At 40.1% G+C, this 24055-nt stretch overlaps 2 protein-coding genes and 1 long non-coding RNA gene across 6 annotated transcripts in view; 2 read left to right on the plus strand and 1 right to left on the minus strand.

The window, feature by feature from the left end:
- Positions 1 to 12268, minus strand: part of LOC144645499 (uncharacterized) — a 62233-nt gene extending 49965 nt beyond the window's left edge. Inside the window, exons 1-4 of one of the 3 annotated variants that reach the window (XR_013569289.1) lie at positions 11830 to 12268; positions 5436 to 5544; positions 4413 to 4500; positions 3108 to 3481 (exon numbers count right to left, since the gene is read on the minus strand). This is a non-coding gene — a long non-coding RNA (uncharacterized LOC144645499). Of the gene's footprint in view, positions 1 to 3107; positions 3482 to 4412; positions 4501 to 5435; positions 6299 to 11829 lie in introns of those variants that run through there. The other 2 variants (XR_013569287.1, XR_013569288.1) reach the window with 2 other exon arrangements.
- LOC144645323 (uncharacterized) lies at positions 6443 to 11464 on the plus strand. The gene is made up of 2 exons (XM_078504852.1): positions 6443 to 7599; positions 9854 to 11464. Exons 1-2 carry the CDS (start codon positions 6843 to 6845, stop codon positions 10882 to 10884), a joined length of 1788 nt encoding a protein of 595 aa, XP_078360978.1. The 5' UTR covers positions 6443 to 6842; the 3' UTR covers positions 10885 to 11464.
- On the plus strand, positions 12254 to 23975 carry LOC144645374 (dnaJ homolog subfamily C member 7 homolog). Of its 2 annotated transcripts, none has more exons than XM_078504938.1 (11): positions 12254 to 12323; positions 16162 to 16283; positions 16895 to 17056; positions 17477 to 17554; positions 18479 to 18546; positions 19779 to 19871; positions 20189 to 20300; positions 21456 to 21617; positions 22467 to 22544; positions 23002 to 23069; positions 23320 to 23975. In XM_078504938.1, the coding sequence occupies exons 2-11, from the start codon at positions 16193 to 16195 to the stop codon at positions 23482 to 23484; spliced, it is 1077 nt and encodes a 358-aa protein (XP_078361064.1). In that variant the 5' UTR covers positions 12254 to 12323; positions 16162 to 16192; the 3' UTR covers positions 23485 to 23975. The 2 variants fall into 2 exon arrangements, with proteins under 2 accessions (XP_078361064.1, XP_078361063.1); XM_078504937.1 differs by lacking the exon at positions 12254 to 12323 and adding an exon at positions 14928 to 15220.
- The last annotated feature ends 80 nt before the right edge of the window (positions 23976 to 24055 follow it).

Consider the following 24055-nt stretch of genomic DNA (forward strand, 5'->3'; position numbering starts at 1 on the left):
TGCTGTCTTTGACTGAAATTCTACTGGAACTGCGTAGATACCGATTCATGCAACATTGCATACCAGGCTAACCATCTACGTACATCAGCAATAGATGGAGACCAGATTTGTGCTTGAGAGTTGCGAGAGTTGTTTTTAGCTTGCAAGGAAGATTTGTTTCAAATAATAAATGCTAATAACGTTGGATTTTGCCTTTCTTGTCATTCATTCCAATTGTTAAAATTCGAAGGTGAATGTTCTTTAAAGTCTCTAAGACCCAGGGGGAGTTGGTTGGGGCGAACCAAAGTAAATCTGGCAAAATCGGAGCTACGAAAGTTCTCTTGCAACCAGGTTTACCTTGTTTCGCCCCTGGGGTGTGTTCTCCGAGGGTGTGTTCTTTGAAGACATGGAATACGTTATGTCCGTTATGTGGAAACAGTTGGACGAGGGAGGGCTTTTATCTGGTGGGGCTTACAACGGCAATATAGACAGACATTTTGTCTAGACATAGTGTTTTTTATGTCGAGGCAAGTTTCGTGATAACCCGTTGGGAGGTTCGTACCAGGTACAAAGGTCAACCAATAAGATTTAGGGGCGGAGTACGGTATTTTAAAAGCAGGGACACTCGGTTAATTCGTCCTTCTATCCCTCGCCATGATTTAGATTTAAATGGATTAATTAAACTGCCACCTTTGGTGGCCAAATTTGTCCAACTCATTTGTGTTCTTAACTTCTTACGATGTCTCTACATTTTGGCGCATTTTATTTAAGCAAAGCTTACGCCATGGGTCGTTTTTTTCTAGGAACTTGCATCGATATAAATATATTTTTTTGCTAGCCGAGACAGGTGGTCCTTTCCACTTCAGATGGAAATACAACAGTAATAATTATTTAGAAAATAGCACAAAGTAAATACGTGCGCTGATTGGTTAAAAATTGTGTTTCTATAACTCGATGGAGACACAGACAGTTGTCGTAGACACGGCAATCAATATTCACGGCGCTAAAATAAGCAATGCAAAAATAACAACTAATAATTGTGCCAAATTTTAATGTCACAGCTGACAAAAACCAGGTTAAGACTAAACAAATATTTGCACATTTTAAAACAAGCGAGTAAGATGTTTACAGAGAGCGCTACACATTCAAAAATAGTCTGTGAAAGAAATTATCGAAGCGGCTGACCTTTCAAAGAAGTATATGAATTGGCGCAACTTCACTCCATTCTAGGCTTTGCAGCACTTCAGAACTATTCACAGCTCCTCAACTGGACAAGATATTCGTCCAGAATGCCGAGTCAAACTTCTTTTAACAGAAAAATAATTCACTTTCACCTCCAAGGTTCGAGTCGCTCGATCGGCAGCGTCAGTCGTCATACCATTCGGTTAGGTCGATGAAACGAAATAAAACCACAATTCTTGACTCTTTTCCAGTGTTTGACTTCAGTTAAACCATCGGCTTAGTTATTTCTCATAATTACGTTAACTTTGGAGCCTGTTTTCTTGGTTTGTTTGGCCAAACAACGGTGAATTTTAGCTTTGAAGCAAATGTTGAACAGTTGATTAATTTCTGTTCATCGACTCCCGTACTATGAAAAACCGCGAGGTGAAGAGAATCTACGTTTTGATGTTAAATAAAGCGCTAAATATTACTTTGATGTGCGTTATTTTCTTTGTGCTGTTTTCTAAAAGAAATAGAAAACATGTTTTCCGTGTTTCTATCGAGTTATAGAAACACTCGTGAAAGTTTGGGAGAACTCGAAAAAGCTGTGGAAACACTCGTCTATCGACTCGTGTTCCCACAGCATTTCTCGTTCTCCCAAACTTCCACTCGTGTTTCTATAACTCGATAGAAACACGGAACATGTTTTCTATTTCTTAAATGAAGGCAGAGAGACCAGTGACAGAGATACAAGTGACTTCAATCTCGAATTTTACTTTATGAGGAAACAAAAGATGACTACTTGTCTGTAATATACAGAGTATGAAATTGAATGCGGAGAGCATCTTGAGAAAAAAGTAGAACCGTATTGCAAGAACCAAGGTGTCAAGCTAACGAAAAATTATCGCGAGTAACGCTTCTTCTCCACGTGGTCGCACACTGTAACATTTTGCGCAGTAACGTTTAAGTGCAACTGGGGAAGCGCGCAGCAAGCAAATTCTGTTACATAGCTCTTGTTTTCCCTGCGATAGCGCTTGCATTGATTGGCTACTACATGGTCAAATGGCACCAAACGAGAAAACGTTTCCCGCCAAATGTCCATGAGCGGGCAACATTGCGAAACCAGTGACGTCACAGGGTAACTGTACCCTTTGGTGTCACAAAAATACACACAGAGTAAAGCGCCGATACTCAATGGTGTCAGAGCCACTGTAGGCTAAGGAGGTGGGGCGAGACTAAAAGTTGGAGTACTTTTTTTAACGCTCCAACCCTTTTGGACCCATTTGGTTCTAGCAGCGTTTGGCTTTTTGGACCCTTTTGGCTTTACAGGAGGCAGCGTGACCTACCGGTTAGGGACGGACCATTAGAAAAGTGATGGGGGGGGGGGGGGTGGGAAAAAACACAAAAAAGTCGTGCAAGGGAAAATGCCAAGAAAAAAAAAAAACGTGCAAAGGGGAACGTAAAGGAAAAAAATTCATGCAGAAGAAAAGTTCCTATTAAGCACTAAAAACACCTGTCATCAGCAAACTTGATGAGATCGACTTTTCGACGAAATATATCAGGAAGAATCAATCATGAATGCTGAAAATAGCATTTCCGAGCCTAGAAATTTCAAGACAAGACAAGCGTAAGATATTCGATATAAATTGCCGTTAACAATTGCATAGGGTGAAGAAACCAATCAGTATAACGTGGTATAAAATAACAGTACATAGCATTGGATTTTATCCATTCATTTCTCAATATTTTTTGTAAAAAAATATAATGATCAAAGATGGTCTTTGAGTGACTGGTCAGTAAGTGTGTGTGTGTGTGTGTGTGTGTGTGTGTGGGGGGGGGGGGTCATGTAGTTTTGGTCTGCACATAGGAGGTGGGTCATATTAGTGACTTTCAATTGTTTTAGTTACAAGAAAATCGCCAGTGGTATTCAACAGTATAAATTGATAAATTTCTTGACGTGAGCAGTTTTAGATGTATTTCTAGCAATTTCAGAAGGCCCAAATATATAAATTACATTGATATCACTAACTATTTATGGACCGTGTGTCATACAAGTCAGGGGAAAAAATCATGCTCGTAATTCATAAAATCCGCCTACCACTATGCACTGTTTTTCATTTGTTATTTCTTTAAACAGAAACACCTCTTGGCTGGACTTCTGGGTTGTGGTATGAGAAATAAAAATCAAGTGTAACTATATGGCTTTGTAAAGTATCTGCACTGTCAATATAATACATTGAAGACAAAAAGTAACATTATTTTCTTCTCTTTAAGTGGGCCTTCCATCTCTTTTAATATGGCAATCTTTTCCACTTTTTACTTTTGTTTTTCCGTCTAAAATCTGTAGACAATAAAAGATACAAAATCAAAAACCAACATCAGCGAAAGCTATGGCAGAATGAAAGCTTTTAGAGGGCCCTAAAGGGAGAAGTGAGGTATAAATCCCATTTCCCAGCTCAAATTTTGCCCAATCCCATTTTCCAGTCTATTGTTTGCCCAATTTTGCCCAAGTCCCAGTCCCAGTTCCAATTTCTTGTTTGTGATTCCCACTCGCAGTGACCCAAATCTCATTTTCTCAATGAAAATTTGCCCAAATCCTAGTTCCCATTTTATCCCTTCAGGCCCCCTCCTTTTAGCTATACTCCCTAAGGAAATGAAACAACACAACTACTGAGGAAAATGCCTGAACATTGTACATGCTGTAATCAAGTGGACATCATTCTTTGAATGATTGTGTATATATACATGTGTCTGCGCATCCCATCAATTAGAATGGCTTTGGATGAAACTGAAAAGAGCTTGTGAGGCATCCCAATGACTGGCCCCATGAAAAAAAAAAAAACATTTGTGCCCCTTTGATCTTCTACGCTCATTCATTTTGGCTCAATCTCAAGAAAACAAAGAGGATTTCAGTATTTTGTTTCTTACATATTAATGTAAATTCACATATAATATTGCAACTCCAATTTCAAATTAAATAAAAACTAGTAGCTTTTGCAAGCAACTCTGTAGAAATAGTCACTGAGATAAAATAAAAATTGAGAATACTTTTGACACAGTTCCATTTGCCATGATTATTTTCCAAGCTACACAGATTTAATTGCATAAGAACCTTAATACTCAAAGTAAGGTTTTCAAGTAGCATCAATTTCAGAAATGCCTGAGGGAACATGCACTCAGACCCTCCCACCACCCACACCTTGCCTGGCATGTGTGCTATTGTGGAGAAATGTTGGGCATTCATATGGTACATTAGCCCCAGAGCCTCTTACCTAAATGAAATGTTTCTGGTGGTATAACTTTCTTGGGTTCACTGAGTATGACACCTCCATCCTTAATGGCTTGGGAAAATGCACTGGTCTGTGTGTTGGACAAGTTTATATGGTAAGTATCGGTAGAAGTATGGAACCACTAATAAAATTGCAGTTTTCAGTGATATGGGAACTCTGAAATTTAAAATCCAACTAACGAATTGCATTTTTGGCTCCTGTCAATCATAATTATGGCAACAGCCAACAAACCATGAAAAACAGAAACAAACAAAATGAATTTTAATCCTCCAATCACAACTGTTGGACATGACTTTTGACCCGGTTGAAGCTACTGAATTTCTGTTTCCCAAGAAGTCCGCTAAGATGATTGATGGCAGCAAAAAGTGTAAGCTGTTGGTTGAGGATTGAATTTCAGAGTTTGCATGTCACTGAAAACCGCAATAACATTACATCATAAAACTACACACAGGTAAGCTAGTTTGAATCTGAGCAATTTTTGATAATGAACTTGCCGAATATTGTGACTTTTATAAGAAATAATTTGGTAAAAGGTAGACACCATGCTTTGACCAATCAGAAATGAAATGAGACAGTTGTTGCACAATAACTAAACCACAGTAAAGTATAATAATCATACAGTATCCACTTGTATATACCTTGCAGGTGTACAAGTAGCAGGGATGTAGATTAATGGAGCCAGGAGCTGCATAAAATACCTGTCTGTTGCATGGATTTTACTGCCTATGAAGGGTGAGAAATGGGAAATTAGGTAGATTTTGAAGCCCAAGTACCTGCCTATAGCAAAGAAATTTCCACTAGTTTCAAATCTCAGCTACATCCCTGCATGGAAGTCAGAATTAATGCTAAGGGTAGATCTATGATGGACTAGCATCCCATCCAGGGGGGAGTACTCCTAGACACTTCATGCTATGGAAACTGGGACAAACTCTGTCAGGATTGGCCACTAGGCTTAAACACAAGACTTTTTTAGACTATAACCAAGGACACAGAGGTAAACATTACCATTTGCTTGCACAGGTCTCCTTTTTAACTTCCCCGTTAACTTGTGATCCCTGCCTCAAGGCATCTCTGTGCCGCATCACTCTACCAACATTCTTCACAGCAGTGATGTCTGTAGTTTCATAAAGATGTTTTGTAATTTCAAATTCAGTGGTGGATGTGGAGACAAGAACAACTGCACTATTGTGAAGCACCTGAGCTCTTGTGTGCCGGTTTGTTATTAAAAACTTATGTCTGCATATGAAATTATAACAGATATATAATCAAACAGAAGTATAGTTGTACAAAGGAATTCAAAACTCCTCTGGAGACAAACTCCCTGAATATTTAAGTACAAGGATTTTCACACTTGGCAGTATGGAATAAAATCATTAATTTTTTGATCATTTCTTGAATTTCATATTGTTGCATTGACTTGTGCTTTATAGAGACTTTTGTGTATTATACTCCTATTTTTATGCAATTTTATCATGTGGTGTATTCACATACACCTTAAATTTTCAAACTCCACCTACCATCCATAAGTAAGGCCAATGAATAAGGAAGAATAAAGGAAGATGCTTTTGATGCTTTCCAAATGATTACTTTTTATAGTTTTGGGAGGTGTCCACCTTTTATAACCATCAAAGTTTGGGATTCTATGGGATGCGGGAGAAGAGAGGGCGGGAAGTGGGATTCCCAAATTGGTGTCAGCCGGAAGGAATAGAGATTGTTTGCAACATTGCATAAAATGTTGCTGTTGAAAAAGCACTAAGAGGCAGGAACTCCACTTGGTAAGAGTGGAAAACCAGGCGCGAAAGGAATGGAAAGCGGGCAGTTCAGATCTGTCTGTATCCTTACCACTCCCCCTCCCCCCCCCCCTTCTGACCCTGCCCCACACTCCACCAAATCCTCACTGCAAACAACTGGCATATAATACAGTCACCCAGATATCCTATAATAAACTACCATAAAGTCACCCATGAGATATCTGGGTGACTATATGTACTTGCCCAACAACGGGAGGCATCAGTCAGCAATTGTCACACAATGTTGACTGGCTGATGCAGTTCTAAATTGTGAGCACGGCCATGTGGGATGCAGGAATAGTACAGCATGATCATAGTTCATTTGTACACGAGGCTTGTTGCATCAGTGCTGTTTGTCTTGCGACATTTTAACTAGTTCTTAGCTTTTTATTGGTCACTAGCGTATAGCACTGTAAATTTACTTCTTCTAGGAATATTACTGCCACATTGTAGATTTAACTCGGTGTTCTTGGACTTAAATGCATTCTACAACAGTAGTGAGCTTTAGCTACATTGGCTACTAGCAGTTTCAATCGTTTTCTTTACATTGGCTTCAGGCTTCATTTGTTTTTCTATTGAGCGTTGGCTTTTGCAACATTGGCATTATATTTTTACTTACAATATGGCTGGCAAGAACGGTGTTGATCTAGAAGTTGAAGTAGTTGACAACACGGAGCTTCAAGACTCAAGTTCCAAAGATTCGGGTCAACAGCCGAGACGAATCCCAAAGTGCTCGGGATGTAAGTTGCCCCATGAGGGTCACACTTGGGCTGATCCAGGGCCGTATTGTACCGGTCCCAGCGACGAACATACCGATGCAGTTGGCAAAAATACCGATGCAGTTGGCGAGCCGAAAGATCAGCGGGATGAAGAACAAGCCCTGGTGGAGCAGCTACACAAGCTTACAATGGCCGAGCAGGCGATCGAGAAGGCAAATCGCATCGATCAACTGAAATTGGCGATCGCTGAGAGCCACAAACGAATCATGGACCTTAAACAAAAGCGTCCGCTGTCTTCCAACCAGACAAAGCCCTCGCTGGACGACTCTTTACCACCAACTATACCGCTCTCATCGTCGTCACAAGCTGCAGCATCAGGATCAGGCAGTGGCTCAAGCAGCACCGTACCTGTTTACTCGTCTCTTTCGACCGGCGCCATTCCTTCCTTGGCGGCCGGGATGGCCGGGTTTCGCCCTGGGACGAGCGGGACGAGCGGAACACGCGGGACGTCACATGTTACCCCGCTGGACGGATTGCTTGCGGACTATCTACCAGGCGCGGCACCTCAGTGGCATGTAAACAATCCGGACGGGAGTTTGGCTCCACCACATGCAGCACAGGAATCAAGGATGTTCCTCAAACCGGCCCAGCTGGCCAAGGGTGAGCAAATCCTTCGAATTATAGACTTTATAGATAAGATTGTCTCAAATGCGGAAGACAGAACTTTATCCGAGATCGGCGCCGCAAAATTGGTTGTATCTTATGGGCCAAAAAAGCCCAAACTTGAATCTGTCACAATCGCCCAGTGGGTGATTGCTAATACTAGAATATTTCATACTCTACTTAGCGCAGGTAAGTTGCCATCCCCTCAGGATGTGCAACACTATTTAGCATATACCATAAAAATTATGGAGCTCAGCACCAAATTCACATGGAGCTCAGTCTTGAAGTACGATGACGAATTTCGCCACGTCCAGGCTGTTTACAATTATCCTTGGAGCTATGATTTTAATCACCTCCACACTGTGCTCCTGGAGCCCTTAACTGTTATTAGTAAGTCCACTACTGTACGAGCCCCTCCTGGCTCCACTTTTTCTAAGTTTAGTGGGGATGGGAGGACAATTTGCATTAATTTTAATCGGCTTAAAGGCTGCACACTCTATGAGTGTCACTTCGCCTATGTGTGTAACCGTAAGGTAAACGGGAAGGCATGTGGGCTGGCTCACCCCTCCCATAGTCATTCCTCCCAGGGTCATCCAGCGGGAGGGAGGAGCTCCATGCAGGGGCAGGGGGGCTCATCTTTGTCTAGCTGACTCCCATCTACCTCACCTCTGAACACTAATCTCTGGCTGGCAGAATTAATTGGCGATGAGGATGAAGCATTCCTCACAACTGGCATACGCAATGGCTTTCAGTTGGCACCCCCAGATTCCAAATTTCTTCCTGCCCAACAAAACAACTATAAATCAGCCACTAATGCAAGCTCCAAAGCCGCTGTTGAGCAAACAATTTTGGAAGAAATTGCAGAGGGGAATTATGTTGTTACTAATTGCAAACCTACTATAGTAAGCGCATTAGGAGCGATTCCTAAACCTGATTCTGCTGAAGTCCGCATTATTCATGACTGTTCTAGACCCATTGGCAGGGGGCTCAATGATTACATTCAGCCAAAATCATTTCAATTTCAAACCTTAGATGATGCTATCAAATTGCTAGGGCCAAATTATTTTCTGGCAAAAATTGACCTTAGGCACGCTTACCGATCGGTCCCTATTCATCACACAAATTTTGCAGCTACTGGTTTACGTTGGCAGTTTCAGGGACATGATCATTTTACATATCTTTATGACACCCGCCTACCCTTCGGAGCCAAAAGTTCACCTGAAATTTTTCACCGTTTAACGCAATCACTACGGCGCATGATGGCAAAACGGGGCTTTCATGCTGTTGTTGTTTATCTGGATGACTTCCTGGTGATTGGCAAAACAGAAGCAGAGTGCCAAATGGCCTTCAATACCTTACTACAGCTTCTCCAAGATCTTGGCTTCCGCATCAGTTGGCACAAGGTTGTCCAGCCCACCCAAAAGCTTGTTTTCCTTGGGGTTGAACTGGACACCATGAAATGTGAGATGGCCCTCCCTCAAGACAAACTTGAGGATTTACACAAGCTGGTCTCAGCCTTTCTTTCCAGATCCAGAGCCACTAAGAAGCAGCTGCAGAGCCTCGCCGGCAAGTTAAATTGGGCCTGTCGCGGGGTTTATGGTGGACGTACTTTCCTGAGGCGCATCCTGGACATGATGAATTCTCTCCCCTCCAATGCAACCAAATACAGGCTCTCTTCTGACTTTCATGCAGACATTAGGTGGTGGCACTCATTCCTTCGGCAGTTTAATGGACGATGCCCCTTCCTTAAGGAACAACCCATCACAGATGTCCACACCGACGCTTGTCCACTGGCAGCTGGAGCATATTTTCGGGGGGATTGGTTTTACCACAATTTTGCTGTTGACTCTCCAGAACATGCACCCCTACACATCAACTATAAAGAAGTGTTAGCTCAGACATTGGCAGCTTCCCGCTGGGCACCTTACTGGCGCAATCAGCATGTTATCATCCATTCTGATAATGTTGCAGCAGTACATATCATTAATAAAGGCTCAACCTCAAACCCGTTGGTAATGTGTGCTTTAAGAAACTTGTTTTGGTTATCTGCTAATTATAATTTTAGGTTCACAGCAGTTCACATCCCTGGCAAAAGCAATGTTCTTGCAGACGCTGTGTCGCGACTTCACCAGCCAGCTCAGTGCCTTTTCTTTTACCAACACCTCCTCTCTCTTTTGCCGCAATTTATAGTGGATACCTCTCCATTATCCAGTCACATGTCAGATGATAGCACTAGATTCCTTTTTTGCAGATGCACTGGACCCTACACTGGCCAAGCAGTTAGAAGAGGAGATTTTTCATTTCCGTTCACACACCTTCTCCACTAACACCAAAGCTACCTATCGGACGCACCGCAACAGCTACCTCCGTTTCTGTCAACGCATGGGGTACCCTCCTGTCCCCGCCCAACCTGAACATATTTGCCAATATGCTGCCTTCTTAGCCAGATCGCTCAAGCCAGCATCCATTCCTACTTACCTTAATATTATTAGCATTCTCCATAAGGAGTTTAATTTGCCCAATCCACTAGCAAATAATTGGCCACTAAATTCCCTTCTCACAGGCATTAAGCGGGTCAAGGGTCAACCCCCTTCTCAAAAACTCCCTATTTCCCCGGACCTCCTGTTACGTATCCATTCCAGGCTTAACTTGCGCTCCAGTTTTGATGCCTCCTTTTGGGCCATATGCTTGGTTTCATTTTTTGGGATGTTGCGAAAAAGCCACTTTTTGGCTAGCTCTGCTAGCTCATTTGACCCATCCCAACAGTTAATCCTTTCTGACTTGGAAATGTTCCCCTGGGGGGTGCTTATTACCTTACGCTGGAGCAAAACTATTCAGTTTCGGGAACGGGTGGTTAAAATCCCTTTACCCCTCATCCAAAATTCCCCCCTTTGCCCAGTTGCTGCCATTCAGAGGGCTTTGTCCTTTATTGCACACCCTCCACAACCATCCCCGGTTTTTATGTGGGTTGACCTCACCTCCCTCTCACTCCGTATTTTTACTTATTCCCAATTCCTCAAGCGCCTTCGTGCTATCCTCCAAGCCCTTGGTTTGTCCGCCAGAGATTATGCTTGCCACTCTTTTCGCAGGGGTGGGGCTTCTTTTGCCTTTCAGGCAGGTTTACCCATTGATCTTATCAACATACTGGGTGATTGGCACTCAGATGCTGTTCTCCTTTACCTTACGGTCCCACTGTCAGTCAGACTAGAATCAATTAATATTATCGCTAAATATCTTTCAACTTCCACTTCATCCACGGTCCCACATTTGGGTTTGGAGTAGTTTTTATTTCAGATTTTATTGTTGTACGTAGTTTATTAAGAAGTAAAAAATTAATTAGTTAATTATTAATAAAGGCTGTCTTGTATCCCACTCACTGCCTGGCTTATTGTGTTGCATAAATCAGGGGAGGCATCAGTCAGCAATTGTCACACAATGTTGACTGGCTGATGCAGTTCTAAATTGTGAGCACGGCCATGTGGGATGCAGGAATAGTACAGCATGATCATAGTTCATTTGTACACGAGGCTTGTTGCATCAGTGCTGTTTGTCTTGCGACATTTTAACTAGTTCTTAGCTTTTTATTGGTCACTAGCGTATAGCACTGTAAATTTACTTCTTCTAGGAATATTACTGCCACATTGTAGATTTAACTCGGTGTTCTTGGACTTAAATGCATTCTACAACAGTAGTGAGCTTTAGCTACATTGGCTACTAGCAGTTTCAATCGTTTTCTTTCCCTCCCATCCCACCCTGGGAGATAATTATTTATAGTCATTTATTGGACAGCCATGATTGTTGATTATAGTCTCAGTTTTATCTTGTAATTTTTTCCTTTTTCGAAGTCAAATATTTGTTTGTGCTGGAGTAGTTTTTATTTCAGATTTTATTGTTGTACGTAGTTTATTAAGAAGTAAAAAATTAATTAGTTAATTATTAATAAAGGCTGTCTTGTATCCCACTCACTGCCTGGCTTATTGTGTTGCATAATTTAGTGTCTACATAGCCCATTTTGCAGATGTGGTGGCCATGTTGATTCTGCCCCCAGAACATCCTATAATATTAGTTATTATTATTATCATGGTAATTGCAGAATTATCACAGTAAAAGAATAAATCATTTCAATAAGCATTATAGGTTGCCCTGGGGGCAAAATCAATATGGCCGCCGTATCTGCAAAATGGAGTATGCAATTTCGTTCTGTTAAATGAAAATGCAAAAACTTACTTGTTATAGAAATCAACCTTTTACGTCTGTGTAGAATATCCTCTTGGCTTGTTGTATCCAAAATATTCAGCATTTCGATTCTCAAATTCACTTTTAATTGGAATTTTCGAGTTTTAATTTTCGCGGTCATTTCCGGCATCTCTCTCAATCTCCGCTTCACTTGACTTGCTGCACTAGAAAAGCTACACCGCGAAAGGGCACAAATTTTGCTGGAACAAATTTTTGGGTTCATCGACTTATATGCGATTATATGAGTGAAAGCTTTTGTCTAAAAGGAGGAAAACATGGAACCACTCTCGCAATGTTGTTAATGCTGTTAGAAGCCATCTTGGATGCGTTTACGCGCATGTTCACAAACCGTGTATTACATGACGCACTAAGCCAGAACTACTTTAACCGCTGTTCGCGTAAACAGAAAACTTAATTCTCACGGAAAGGGATCATTACGTTTTCACGGGGAAATAGATTGGAGCTGTAAAATAAACCAAGATGAGGTAAGAAATGCTTCGTTAATAAGTAAGGTGTGCTTCAAGTACCTATTAGGGACTTTAAGATACCTGGACGGCTGACCTCGAGGACGGTAGAATTTCGCGAGGAGGACTGGGCCGATATCGACGTTCTTGGCGGGAACTTCCAACGTTAAGATCCGGCGTGTGTGAACGGAGGACGGCTTCGTTAGTGGATCAATAATTCCTTAGCCCAAAACATGCGAGAAAAACATTTGGCGCTACAAGCCCAAAGTCTGGGACCAGAAATAACTATTTTCATTCACAGGGAACAAATTCCAAGTGAAATTTTTGTAGAAACACAAGCAAGAAAGTTCATAATTTGACGCACGTGGTTTCGCCATCAGCGTTTATGTAAAGCACAGCAAATATATTCGCAACCGCAAATAAAACTCGACTTCTTAACTTTTTATCAGTACCAAACCAGGAATACCATAAAGGACCACCTAACAAAGTAACAGAATTAAAAAATAATGAGATTTTAAAACGAAATCATACAAAAAGCACTCCCGTTCACTGGTGGACGGCAAAACTCTACTTCTCACGTCCTCGACAACAGCTGGACGGTGCTGGACGGCAATGTCCGTGGAGCGGGCATGCGCAATAAAGACTACACGCGAAAAATTACTTCCGGTCAGCCGTCCTCGAGGTCAGCCGTCCAGGTATCTTAAAGTCCCTATTGTGCCCAGTGCACGAGGACTTACGAATGCTTAAGACTAAGTGCCTGTATTATATAGTTACTTGCGCTAGAGGTATCTGTATAGAACTCAGAGACTCAAAGGACAGTGCAGAATGCGATGGAGCCGACAATTGAAAGTATGATGTTTTATGTTCGTGTTTATTTGCTTTATTTTACTTTCGGAAAGCCTGTTCGCAGGCTTCTTGTATTCCTTCCCGGGTATTCCTTACGCTAATCTTTGCAACCGTAACACGACACTTCGTTTGAAACAAAAATACTTTTGTTTTCCTTGAAAATGCCATAACATGATACTTTTGTATTTTTGTTTTTTGTTTGCTTTACGGCGGCATCGATGGCATTTGTTTAATTTAATTAAGTTACGGTTATAACTGCACGAAAGACGATTCTCAAAAAATAAAGAACAAAACTAATCAAAAGACATCTTTTTCGAAATGTTTTTTAAAACGCAATACAGCTAGGATATTTGTTTCCTGGTTATCAGCAGTTTACGCCGAAAATCCCGGTGCAAGTTTTTTCCTACCTAATTACGAAAGCGCTGTGAAAGTCTCAAAATCTAATTTAATTAGTTTGCGGTTTTCACTTGGTGTCACGGAGTCTACAGGAATCCTACCGCAAACTCGCAATACAAGAGATACAAGCGATGTTCATGAGAGTTCCAAAAAATAACGTAGACTAATCTGCGCATGCGTTTGGTCCAAATTACATTGCCCTAGAAAGAGTAGTACCCCAAGGAGAGCAAAGGGTTTACTGAAACAAATATATACCTTTGAGATCTTCATATAGAAGTAACGTAGATATGCTCCACGTTTTACCTGGGGGGTATGGTCAGGTGCTCCCCACCCCCTTACCCGCTTCACAGGAATAATTAATTAATTGATATTAATTAATTAATTGGTGATTAAAAGTTTACACCATAGCGCCTTAGCGCGTTAGAGGTTTAGCAGAAGACAACCCACCAAACCATCACAATAGTGCATTCTGCACTAAAAAGGTTTTTAATTTCTACTTTATTTTTTATTCTTATTATTTTCGTGGCGTACTGCAGGTCTGTAAACTAGCCTTTTAGCTAAGCGTTCCTCGTTTCAATGCTTTTCGTCGTTTTAACTTAGCTTTTACTTTTTACCTTCGGTCACCTTCGAGGGTCTCCCAGGGGTTTTGGGGAACAAGGGAACATTGGCAAAATATCGAAGGGAACAAGGGAACATTTGCCAATTTTGGGGAACAAGGGAACAAAATTCGAAAAATTACAATACGAAAATATTTCGAACATGTGTGGGAACATGAGAACATAAGGCAATATTGGAGGGGAACAAGGACCCCCCTGGGAGACCCTCACCTTCGGTCGATTCTGTACCTAAGGATACCAATACCAATTACAGACATATTGGAAGGGGATACCCATATCACTAGAAATTTAGGTATCCCAGTCTTTGTCGAAAAGGTCTGTCCAAAATGCTTGTATGGCGTTAAATTTCAGTCTGGGAACGGAGGTCACAATTTTCACACATCGCGTGACAACCCTATGTCATTTGCAGGTTTATCATGCTCGCCCGCATATTGATTTAATATGTGGACCTGGTAAGGCAAGTGTACCGTGCCTGCATTGGGAAGAGAATGATCAGTTTAAAGAATGAAAGGTTCTGTTTTATTTACACGCGTGTTATATACGGGACATTCTTACGCGAAGCACTTTCAGTTTCGAGAAATGTAAGCACTGCAATGTAAGCATCTGAAAGCTCTTTCAGTTTCGAGAGCGTGACACATGCCAGTTCATGCGAATAAGATTATGACTCAACAAGACAACAAAGGGAAAACTTGAAGTTGGCAATGCAACTACCCCATATTCAACGTACTGACATTTTTTTTAAGCAGACGACACTTTTGCTCTATCACTTCAAACAGACACTTTCAATAGCCTAAATCATTGCCTGATTCCGTGTCATATGCATTACAATTGATCACGAGAACAATCAACTTTCTCAGAAACAGGGGATTCCCCTTATCAATATTCAAAGTTCATTTCAATCGGTTCAAAGTGAAAGCTGTCACGCGATAAGTCTGATCTACCAGCTTATGGAACTGTTCCTTCCAGAGTTTTGCAAGTCATTTATTCCTCACTTCCTTCAAATGAGTGAGAAATCTACTCAGCAAGTGTCTCAATGAGATTAAGGTGCCCAGAGAAAAGGTTTAGTAGCGATTTCCTTTGTTACAAGTGGTTCGTAAATTTTAACTCATTCGGCTTTGGTCGGCTTTGTCTCTCCGATTCGTGTACTCTTGAAGTTCAATATTTTGGCCCCGCGCGCTTTTAGCTCCTTTCTTCTAATGTAAAGTGCATTGCTCAGTTTAATCCTTGGCTACAGTATTTTATGCATTGATTATGCGCTAATACTGCATGCGACTCTATAGGGCTTACTAATGTTCATAAACGTAGGAATTCAATTTGTTTTTGAATATTTAATAGGTTTCATTGGAGTAAACTTCAAAACGTTCTTTAATTAAAGTTGATTTTGAGGCCAAATTGAAGCAACAGCACGGTATCAATAGTGTACAAGTGAAATCCGTCGCTTTTGGCTTATGATATCATTGGGAAAGCATGATTCGGCAAAGATTTGGTTACGAGGCACGCAGTTACTAATTGCAAGCTTGGTTATGTATAGAAATTAGCTCGAGCATAACACAGCAATTTTATGTTAAGTCTTTGAATTTGTGCAAATACACTGCCTGCAAGGACACCGTATATATTTGAAACGCTCCCAAATGTTTATGTTCTCGAAACTAAAAGTAACTTGAATTTATATTCAGAGAAATGTTTCAGTTTTCTTAGAATTAGGGGTTCCCCTAATGAATATTCTACCTCTAATTCAACAATCGTGCATTTTAAACCAGTTTCCTTCCGCATGACTTTAAATAGGTGACATTTTTTTCAATGCCTTACAAAGATCAACAAGAGACCGATACACTCCATTCTTGGAGGTGAATTGGAAAATCAGACCCTTTTCATTTTACTTGTCATAAATCTTTAGTTCGTTCGCCGTTGTAATAATCTTTTAGTAGTGACGATCTGTAATTAATTATCTGCTGTGTTTAAATAATGCGACCTTTACTTTGTTTTGACTCAAACTTTAGGTTGCCATTTTGAATGATCTGACATCTCACCATGGCGAGGAGTCCATTCAAAGTTGCGAGTGAGAATGACGTCACACCATCTGCTGAAGGAACACTGGATTTTGATGACGACAATTTAAGAGGTGAAATAACACAGCTGGAAACAGATTTCTTAGTTGAAAATATTATTTCTACTTCAAGGCGTGCTTTACCATCATGATATATCTGAGTCTTCTTAGTCTTTATAGTCTTCTTTGAACGAACTTCACTTGAGTGTCGAAAGTAATTTGAATTGCGTCTGCTTTGGTTTAGCTTTAATAAGCCTAGTGATGTGATTGGTTAAAAAACGAAACTAATCGTGACTCTTTAACGCACGTTTCCCCGTGCTTCGATCCAGGTACATTTTTTTGTTTCAATTTTGATTAGCTTACTGGATTGTCTGTGGCCTTCGTGATTGGCTAGAGTGATTACTTTGGTTTTAGCCTTACGCCACTCAATCGAAAAATCGCTACCTAATAAATTAAAGAATACAAAAGTTAAATATATAAAACTTCCGCAAACTGTAGGGCCTAAAAGATATTTTTAACTTGGCAGACACTTTGTATTTGAAGAAAAGTGGAGAGAAAATGGTTTATTATCCGTCCAAAAACATGGCGAGAATATGTACTAATTTACCATGTTTTTAACTCTTTGGTGTAGAACTATTTTATTTACTAAAACAAGTTAACAGTATTTCAATTCTTGTTCATTTCAGCGATAGCTGAAGTTTATAAGAATCAAGGTAATGAGGAATACAGAAAAAGAGATTTTATCAACGCCATTCACTTTTACACAGAAGGAATTAAAGTGAACTGCAAAGATGACGAACTGAAGGCTCAACTGTATTGCAACAGGGCGATTGCAAATTTCAAATTGGGTAAGACATTTACTTGTAAGACATTAAAACATTTATCTTATCCTTGCAAGTTATTAAATCGGTAAATGCTATTGATATGGGGACTCGTAATCTACCCCTGTTACGTTCTGACTTTTGGAGGTCGAAAGGCTTACTCCGTTAAAATCCTTCTCAATGCTTTACAAAACTATCTTTTGGAATTCTTCGCCATTAAAAAGGCAAAAAATCAATTCGTTGTTTCTCCCTTTAACACCAAAGTCGGTACCAGCAGTGCTCGTATGACATGTGATTCGCTATCTTTTGCTTCTCTGTTAATGGATTTCTGGTATAGTCTATTTTTCGTCCTGCATCATACATAATCAACATGCAAATTCGGCAGTGCAAAATAATTATTAAAATAATGATAATTATAAATTTAGATTTAGTTCATTTCTTCGACAGGAAATCATCTTGACTCACTGAGTGATGCAAAAGCGGCCACTGATTTACAACCTATTTTCCTGAAAGCGATTGTTAGAGGTAAGCGAATGGCGCCATGCTACATACAACAGAATGAAACAGAATGACGTCACGGCATAATTTTGAAGGGCGACATGCATAGAGGCCATCCTTTGTAGCATACTCCGCGCGCGCGCAGTTTCTGAAATCGGGATACGAAACATTCTCCAACCAAGACGTGATTTCTTCATTAATAGAGTTACTACGGAAATGGGAGAAGGAAATTTGTTTCATACTCGGCTATAGGTTTAAGCTAAGTGCCATTTTTCGAAGAATGGGAAATGTTATTGGACCATAAGAAAGAAAACAAATTTGCACTGCTGTGCCAGTTTGTCTTTGAAAGATCATCTATTTCTTTTAATTTGCGTGAGCAAACATGATCGCTGGAACGCGCTTGATCTACAAGTAACACTTCTATTGTGCAATGATAAAGTGATCCATTAGTGCCTAAAAGGTCTGCATCGGGACATGCAAATGTCCTTTACTGCGAGGCTTGTTACGGTTTCAGTTGTATGAAGGGTCCAGGCATATTTCAAATGCCCACTGCATTAGTTGGGATGCTAGTTCGTCACAAGGGTACACCCCAGCATTAAATTCACCCGTACCCATTTATACATACACCTGGGTAGAGAGAGGCACTGTGAGAGTTTATTGTCTTAACCAAGAACACAACGCATTTGCCCTGGCCAGGACTCGAACAACTAGTAGGTCACCGCGTCTGCCCACACGACCAGTGACAAGTTTTAAAATTTATCTCTCACCTTCGTACCCAGAGTCGTCGTTTCCATCGGGAAACGAGCGAGCCTGGAAAGATTCAATTTAAAGTACGTAACTTTACTTTTCGCCAGGATCCTTGATTTTCTACCGTGTCAAGATGTCCTTTAACTCTAATGTAGGAAAATAATGAGTTATCCGTCAGCTAATCTTTTACATTGTTTTCCTCAGGAGCTAGTGCCTGTGTTGAGTTGAATCAGTTTGAAGAAGCCATCACGTGGTGTGATAAGGGGTTAGCCGTATCCTTTGGCAATATGCCATCCCTCCAACAAAAGCCAGACATAGTTCTGCAAAAGACAGAAATATTTGTGAATCTAACGATGCATAGCATGTGGCCGGGCATTTGCCCTGAGCTATAAAATTTCTTTTTTACAGTTCATTACAGTGTTACAGTCCAGTCTTAATTATCCATCTCCTCTTCGTGGATTACAAAAAAAGCGCGAAACGAGTTCAAATATCTCACGATATTTGTACTCCACAAGACCGGTTTTACAATATTTGTACCGGCCCTTTAACAATGTTTAACATGTTCCGTGTTCTTATTGACCGTGCGAATGATTATAAAATGGTGGAAAGTCAGCATTTTGGGGAAAGAAAACGTTGGATAATAAATCTCTCATCAGACATTTTAGTGTGTCGTTTCGCTGTACGATTTTACTCGTCATCTATATTTTGACTGACCCTTGGGGCTCACCAAAATACTGCACGACTCGTAAAAATATACTGACAGCGATACTACACACAAAATACCTCATAAGATATCAATATTTATTGACCCGTTTTATGGGGGCTTTTCAGGGACAACAACCTAAACAAGCTATCTAATGCCTACCTTGGGGTCACAATGAAAAGCAAAAACCTGACCAGTTTTATACTGTTTTCGAAAATGGCTAAAAAACAAAATCTGTAGAGCTATGGCAGGGTTTAAATAGGTACAATAACCTTGTAAGCGTAAGGTTTGAGAAATACAAATGCTCAAGTTTACAACATAATTGACAGGGTCGGCCAGGGTTTTTAGGTATACAGTGTAAGGGACAGTATTTTCACACTGAAATTGGGCCTTAAATGGGTATAACGTATATTGTGTTTTTCAAAATTTTGGTATTTTGCATGATTTTGAGGGGAAATTTTGGGTAAACTGGGCACATGTTTTCCAGGTCTATAAGTATACCACTTACCCCCGTGACTCACTCTGACCTGAGCAACTTTCTGTTTTATTGCATTAGGTATCTTGTATTTCCGATGACGTTTTTAATGATTTCCCCAGTACCCACTAAGCTGGTCAACCTCGCCTCAAGGGCATCTCCGCTTTCAAAGTTTTTTTCCTCCGCTTTCAAAATTGATGGGCTCGGGAGATGCCTTGCGGGCGAGGTTGCTCGATGGTCACATCATTTTCACATGCAAGAGCCAATGAAAACGTATTATTTATCTTGTCCATTTTATAAATGTTATGTGTCTTAACTTAAAGAAGATTGACAAAAATAACAAGACCTTGCTAGGATTAAAGGCCAGGTCTGTCAATGAGCTTAAGAAAATTCCAGAAAGTCAAATTTTTAAATGTACGGTAAGTCAAAGTTCTGGATATTAAGCCGGGAGACAACTTAGTGAACTTCATTTGGACGTGAAATCTCGAAGTAATAGCGCAATGCATAAGGCCTTTTTTTCGTTTAACTGAAAGATGCTCTCTTGCTTAAAAATACACTTGACCTTAGCCAACAATGTCTATTGCCTGTATAATCACCAGATCTCTGAGCAGCTGGGTTTGACAAATTGTTCATGTTTTGAGAATTTTAAACTGAGAAATCCTAAACCGGGATGCAGAGATTTTGCTACCATAAACCGACGAAATACAAATCAAGGAACTTTTTTATCTTAATACAGGATGAACACACAAAAGACGTGACTGAAACAGCCCAAACGAATGCTGGGAAGGAAAGCGAAGTCACAGCATCCGTTGATAAAGCACTGGACTACGACGACGACAACTTAAGAGGTAAATATAAAAAGTACAGGCAAAATAATTGCGATAAAATGTGCATGTCGTATTACACAATTGGAGGAGCAGAAACTACAGCAGAAGAACGAAGATTAAGATCTGCCAAGCTTGTGTACTCTCTGTACTACTCTACGGTTCTGAATGTTGGAGAATGACTGTGCATTACTTGAAAAAGCTGCAAAGCTTTCACACATCTTGTCTTCGAAAAATCTTGCACGTCTTTTGGCCACAAAAGATCTCCAACTATGAGCTCTTTAAATTGACAGAACAGGAGGACATGAGTATTGTTCTCACACAAAAACGATGGAGTTGGGTTGGTCATGTGCTCCGCAGAGAATCTACCATTATTTCTAAAGTTGCTCTCAGATGGACACCAGAGGGTAAAAGAAAAAGAGGTCGTCCAAAATCCACCTGGAGAAGAACTGCAGAAGCAGAACTTCAGGCTCTTAACCTTACCTGGAGGCAAGCTTCACGGCTTGCAAAGGACCGACAGGAATGGAGGCGACTTGTTGATGCCCTATGTGCCACTGGGCGTTTAAAGGATTGATAAAATGAATTACACAATTGAGCGTGTAGTTTCTGTACATTAACAGGACGAGCCTTGCAGTATTTTGGCGAGCCCGCAGGACGTAGCAAACTACCGATGACGCAGAAATATGCTGCGACACTGACACTACACACTAAAATGTTTGAATAAGAGCTAGATTTATCATCTATCATATCTTTCCCCAAATCCTGTCTCTTAACCATTTTGCTTTCGCCTGGCCAGAGTAAATAAGAAGACCACAGATAGTTTGAAAAACAGTAACCTAGTGTACAAATATGGTTCTGATTATTTGTGCTCGTTTCACGTGTTAATTCAAATTTACTAATATAAATGGGTCATAAAGGGAATTGAAAAACCACGATGACTCCGAAACGTCGAGCAGTATTAAATCTTTCTTGGTTTTTCTTATGCATTTGCTTTAGCAAATCCCTGCTGATCAAATGTTTGAAACGAGATAATTGGAATTGGACAATAAAATTATTGTCTATTATTGTCCTTTCCGCTCTTAAAATAGAAATATACAACACGCTATGAAAAGGGGACCATTTTATATAAATCAACAAATTATATTTTTTACATTCATTTAACATTTTGTTTTTCATTAGAAAAAGCAGAGATCTACAAGAATAAAGGAAATCATGAGTACAGCAAGAAGAATTTAAGCACTGCCATTCACTTCTACACGGAAGGAATTAAAGTGAACTGCAAAGATAACGAACTGCATGCCAAACTGTACAGCAACAGGGCCATAGCACATTTACATTTGGGTAAGAGTAGTAAGAGAGTTTTCTCTGATTTGATGATCGATCCTTGCACCTCAGTGATATGTTTCTTGATTTCAACAATAATCTACAATGTCCATGTTTTTTATGGGTTAAATTTCTTTCAACCAATTAGATGCTAAGGCCCCGTCCACACTGACCCAGGTAATTTTGAAAACGGAGAAATTTGAAAACGCCGCGTAAAATCGGTTTTCCGTCCACATTAACCCGGGTAAATTTGAAAACGATACGCTTCATTAGTAAGTAAAAGTAAAAGTAAAGTCTTTATTTAACGAGGGTAGCACTAAAATAACATAAAAAATACTAACAAACCAGTGGCCCTCTAAAATTATTTACAATAAAATATAAAAATACACTATTTCACGCTCCAAGTCCAAACGCTCATTGGTGAGCGTTTTTGAATAGCTCCGTTTTCGGTGACCGAAAACGCCGTTTCAGTGTGGACGGTTGGCCTAACCGGAGAAAAAAAGATGCGTTTTCAAATTTACCCGGGTCAGTGTGGACGGGGCCTAAGATCACTCAAGACATGTTATACATGAGATATGTTCGGTGTAAGTTGTGATAACAGCGATTTTTTGGTTTGAGATATGCAGCAGTATGATAAGTAATTCGTTAATGTTTTCAGCGCTAAACATATTATCAACACATTAAGAGGAGAACGGTTAACCGTAAAAATAAACGAAAGGAGCTATCTTTTTTTGCTGTATTTCGAACCAGTGGAGTCAAGGGAGATGGCACTGGGTTTTTGAAATTCCATTCATACAGCACACAGAATCGATCGTTACAGCTCTGTCAGTTTTATTATTCACATTCTTTCTTATTGTGTTATATCAGGGAATTACGAAAATTCACTAAGTGATGCAAAAGCTGCCACTGACTTACAACCAACTTTCCTTAAGGCAATTGAGAGAGGTAAGCTGTTTTCCTTCATCCCTATGATCACGTAAACAACGCACATGTGCAGATTTGTTTTGGAGACCAAATAGAGTTGCTATCTTATATTTTGTTTGTTCAGAAATTGTTTACTGTCGAAAAAAGCTAAGAAGCAAGGGATGAGCACGATTTGTGTTACAAATTCTAAAAAAAACATCATTGATTTTAAATACAATCGGCTTTTATCCACTTTTTTAATCCAGTAATGATATGCTTGTGGACAAGTATTAGTGAACCTTTTGATCATTGCCTGTGCATAGATAGCTGCCTGCCGGCTCAGGGTATTTGATAACAAAAGTGAATTGCTGGTGTATTTAACCTGTTAAACCGTACAGTAAAAATACAACAACAACGAAAAATGAACATCATGCAACATAAACATGTGTATATAAGTTTTTACTAAGAAAGGGAACACTTATTGTATTTGTTATTATAGGAGCGAGTGCCTGTATGAAGCTGAATCGTTTTGGAGAAGCCATCACATGGTGTGACAAGGGATTAGCAGTATCCTTTACGCAAATTTATTTTTGTCTTGGGTGCATGAGTTGTTCTTAGCCTCCTTCGCAGCCGTATGTTTATCCTTGTCATGCAACGGTTGCGAAGGAGACTAGGCCTGTAGACTGTTTTGCAAAACAAAAAAGAATTTTCTTTGCTAAGAATACCAGTGGAGTTTCATCTTTGTTGTGGAAGATCTATAGATCTTTTTGTAAACTTTCGAAAATTATATCAGGTTACATTTCTCAACTGGAAAAAGATTGACAAGAGTAACAAGACGTTATTGGAGTTCAGGATCAGGTCTGTAAAAGAACAAAACAAGAAGCAGAAACCAGACGGCGACAGCACAGAAAAGAATTTAGAAATTCACACTGTGAAAGACAAGGTAAGGGTGGTGGAAAGGTCGTGTTTTTGGCACTTTTAGTTTTCCATACGTTTCTAACTATAAGGGTAAGTTAAAAACAAGGCCGTATGCTTTCCAAGTCGTCTACATTCCACCATTTTGTCCACGATAATAAGTACAGACAATCGCTCCCACGAAAACCATGTCATGTTCCTTGCTTGGTTTCATAAGCATTTCAACTGGGAACTGGGCAACAGCTGGGATCTGTCAATCACTTGAGTCCTTTCAACCATGACAAGGGTAACTTCTTTGCTTTGCAGCCTCTGTTGCAATGACGTCGTCTCCATCTCCCTTTACCATTACCTTTACCACATTAATAAAATCAATCGATAGCAGGTGACACCAATTAATTGTTCAGTATTGGAAATTGATGACCGGTGATGAAGGAAAGTTTTGTGACTTTTGTCACGATTGACTTTTAGTTAGTAAGTAAGTAAACTCTTTAGAGTGATTTTATTTAACCCGTGAAACAATATCTACTAGCAGAAGTACATAAGTGCGTAATAGTAAAAAATAAACTAAACAAAACAGTGGAAATAGTGTCTAATAGTATCTAAAAGTGTAATACCGTAGTAATTCGATTTAGCGCCCG

The sequence above is a fragment of the Oculina patagonica genome, chromosome 3, assembly GCF_052425735.1.
Source record: "Oculina patagonica isolate OP01 chromosome 3, crgOcupat, whole genome shotgun sequence".
Taxonomy (NCBI): Eukaryota; Metazoa; Cnidaria; class Anthozoa; order Scleractinia; family Oculinidae; genus Oculina; species Oculina patagonica.

What these genes read in the sequence shown, in the direction of transcription:
- LOC144645323 (XM_078504852.1), top strand. Translation starts at nt 6,843, where the DNA reads ATGGCTGGCAAGAACGGTGTTGATCTAGAAGTTGAAGTAGTTGACAAC. An exon ending in ACCGGCCCAGCTGGCCAAGG is followed by an intron (nt 7,600 to 9,853) that starts GTGAGCAAATCC and finishes CCTTTTTTGCAG; the next exon opens with ATGCACTGGACCCTACACTG.
- LOC144645374 (XM_078504938.1), top strand. Translation starts at nt 16,193, where the DNA reads ATGGCGAGGAGTCCATTCAAAGTTGCGAGTGAGAATGACGTCACACCA. An exon ending in TGATGACGACAATTTAAGAG is followed by an intron (nt 16,284 to 16,894) that starts GTGAAATAACAC and finishes TGTTCATTTCAG; the next exon opens with CGATAGCTGAAGTTTATAAG. An exon ending in GTCAAATTTTTAAATGTACG is followed by an intron (nt 19,872 to 20,188) that starts GTAAGTCAAAGT and finishes ATCTTAATACAG; the next exon opens with GATGAACACACAAAAGACGT.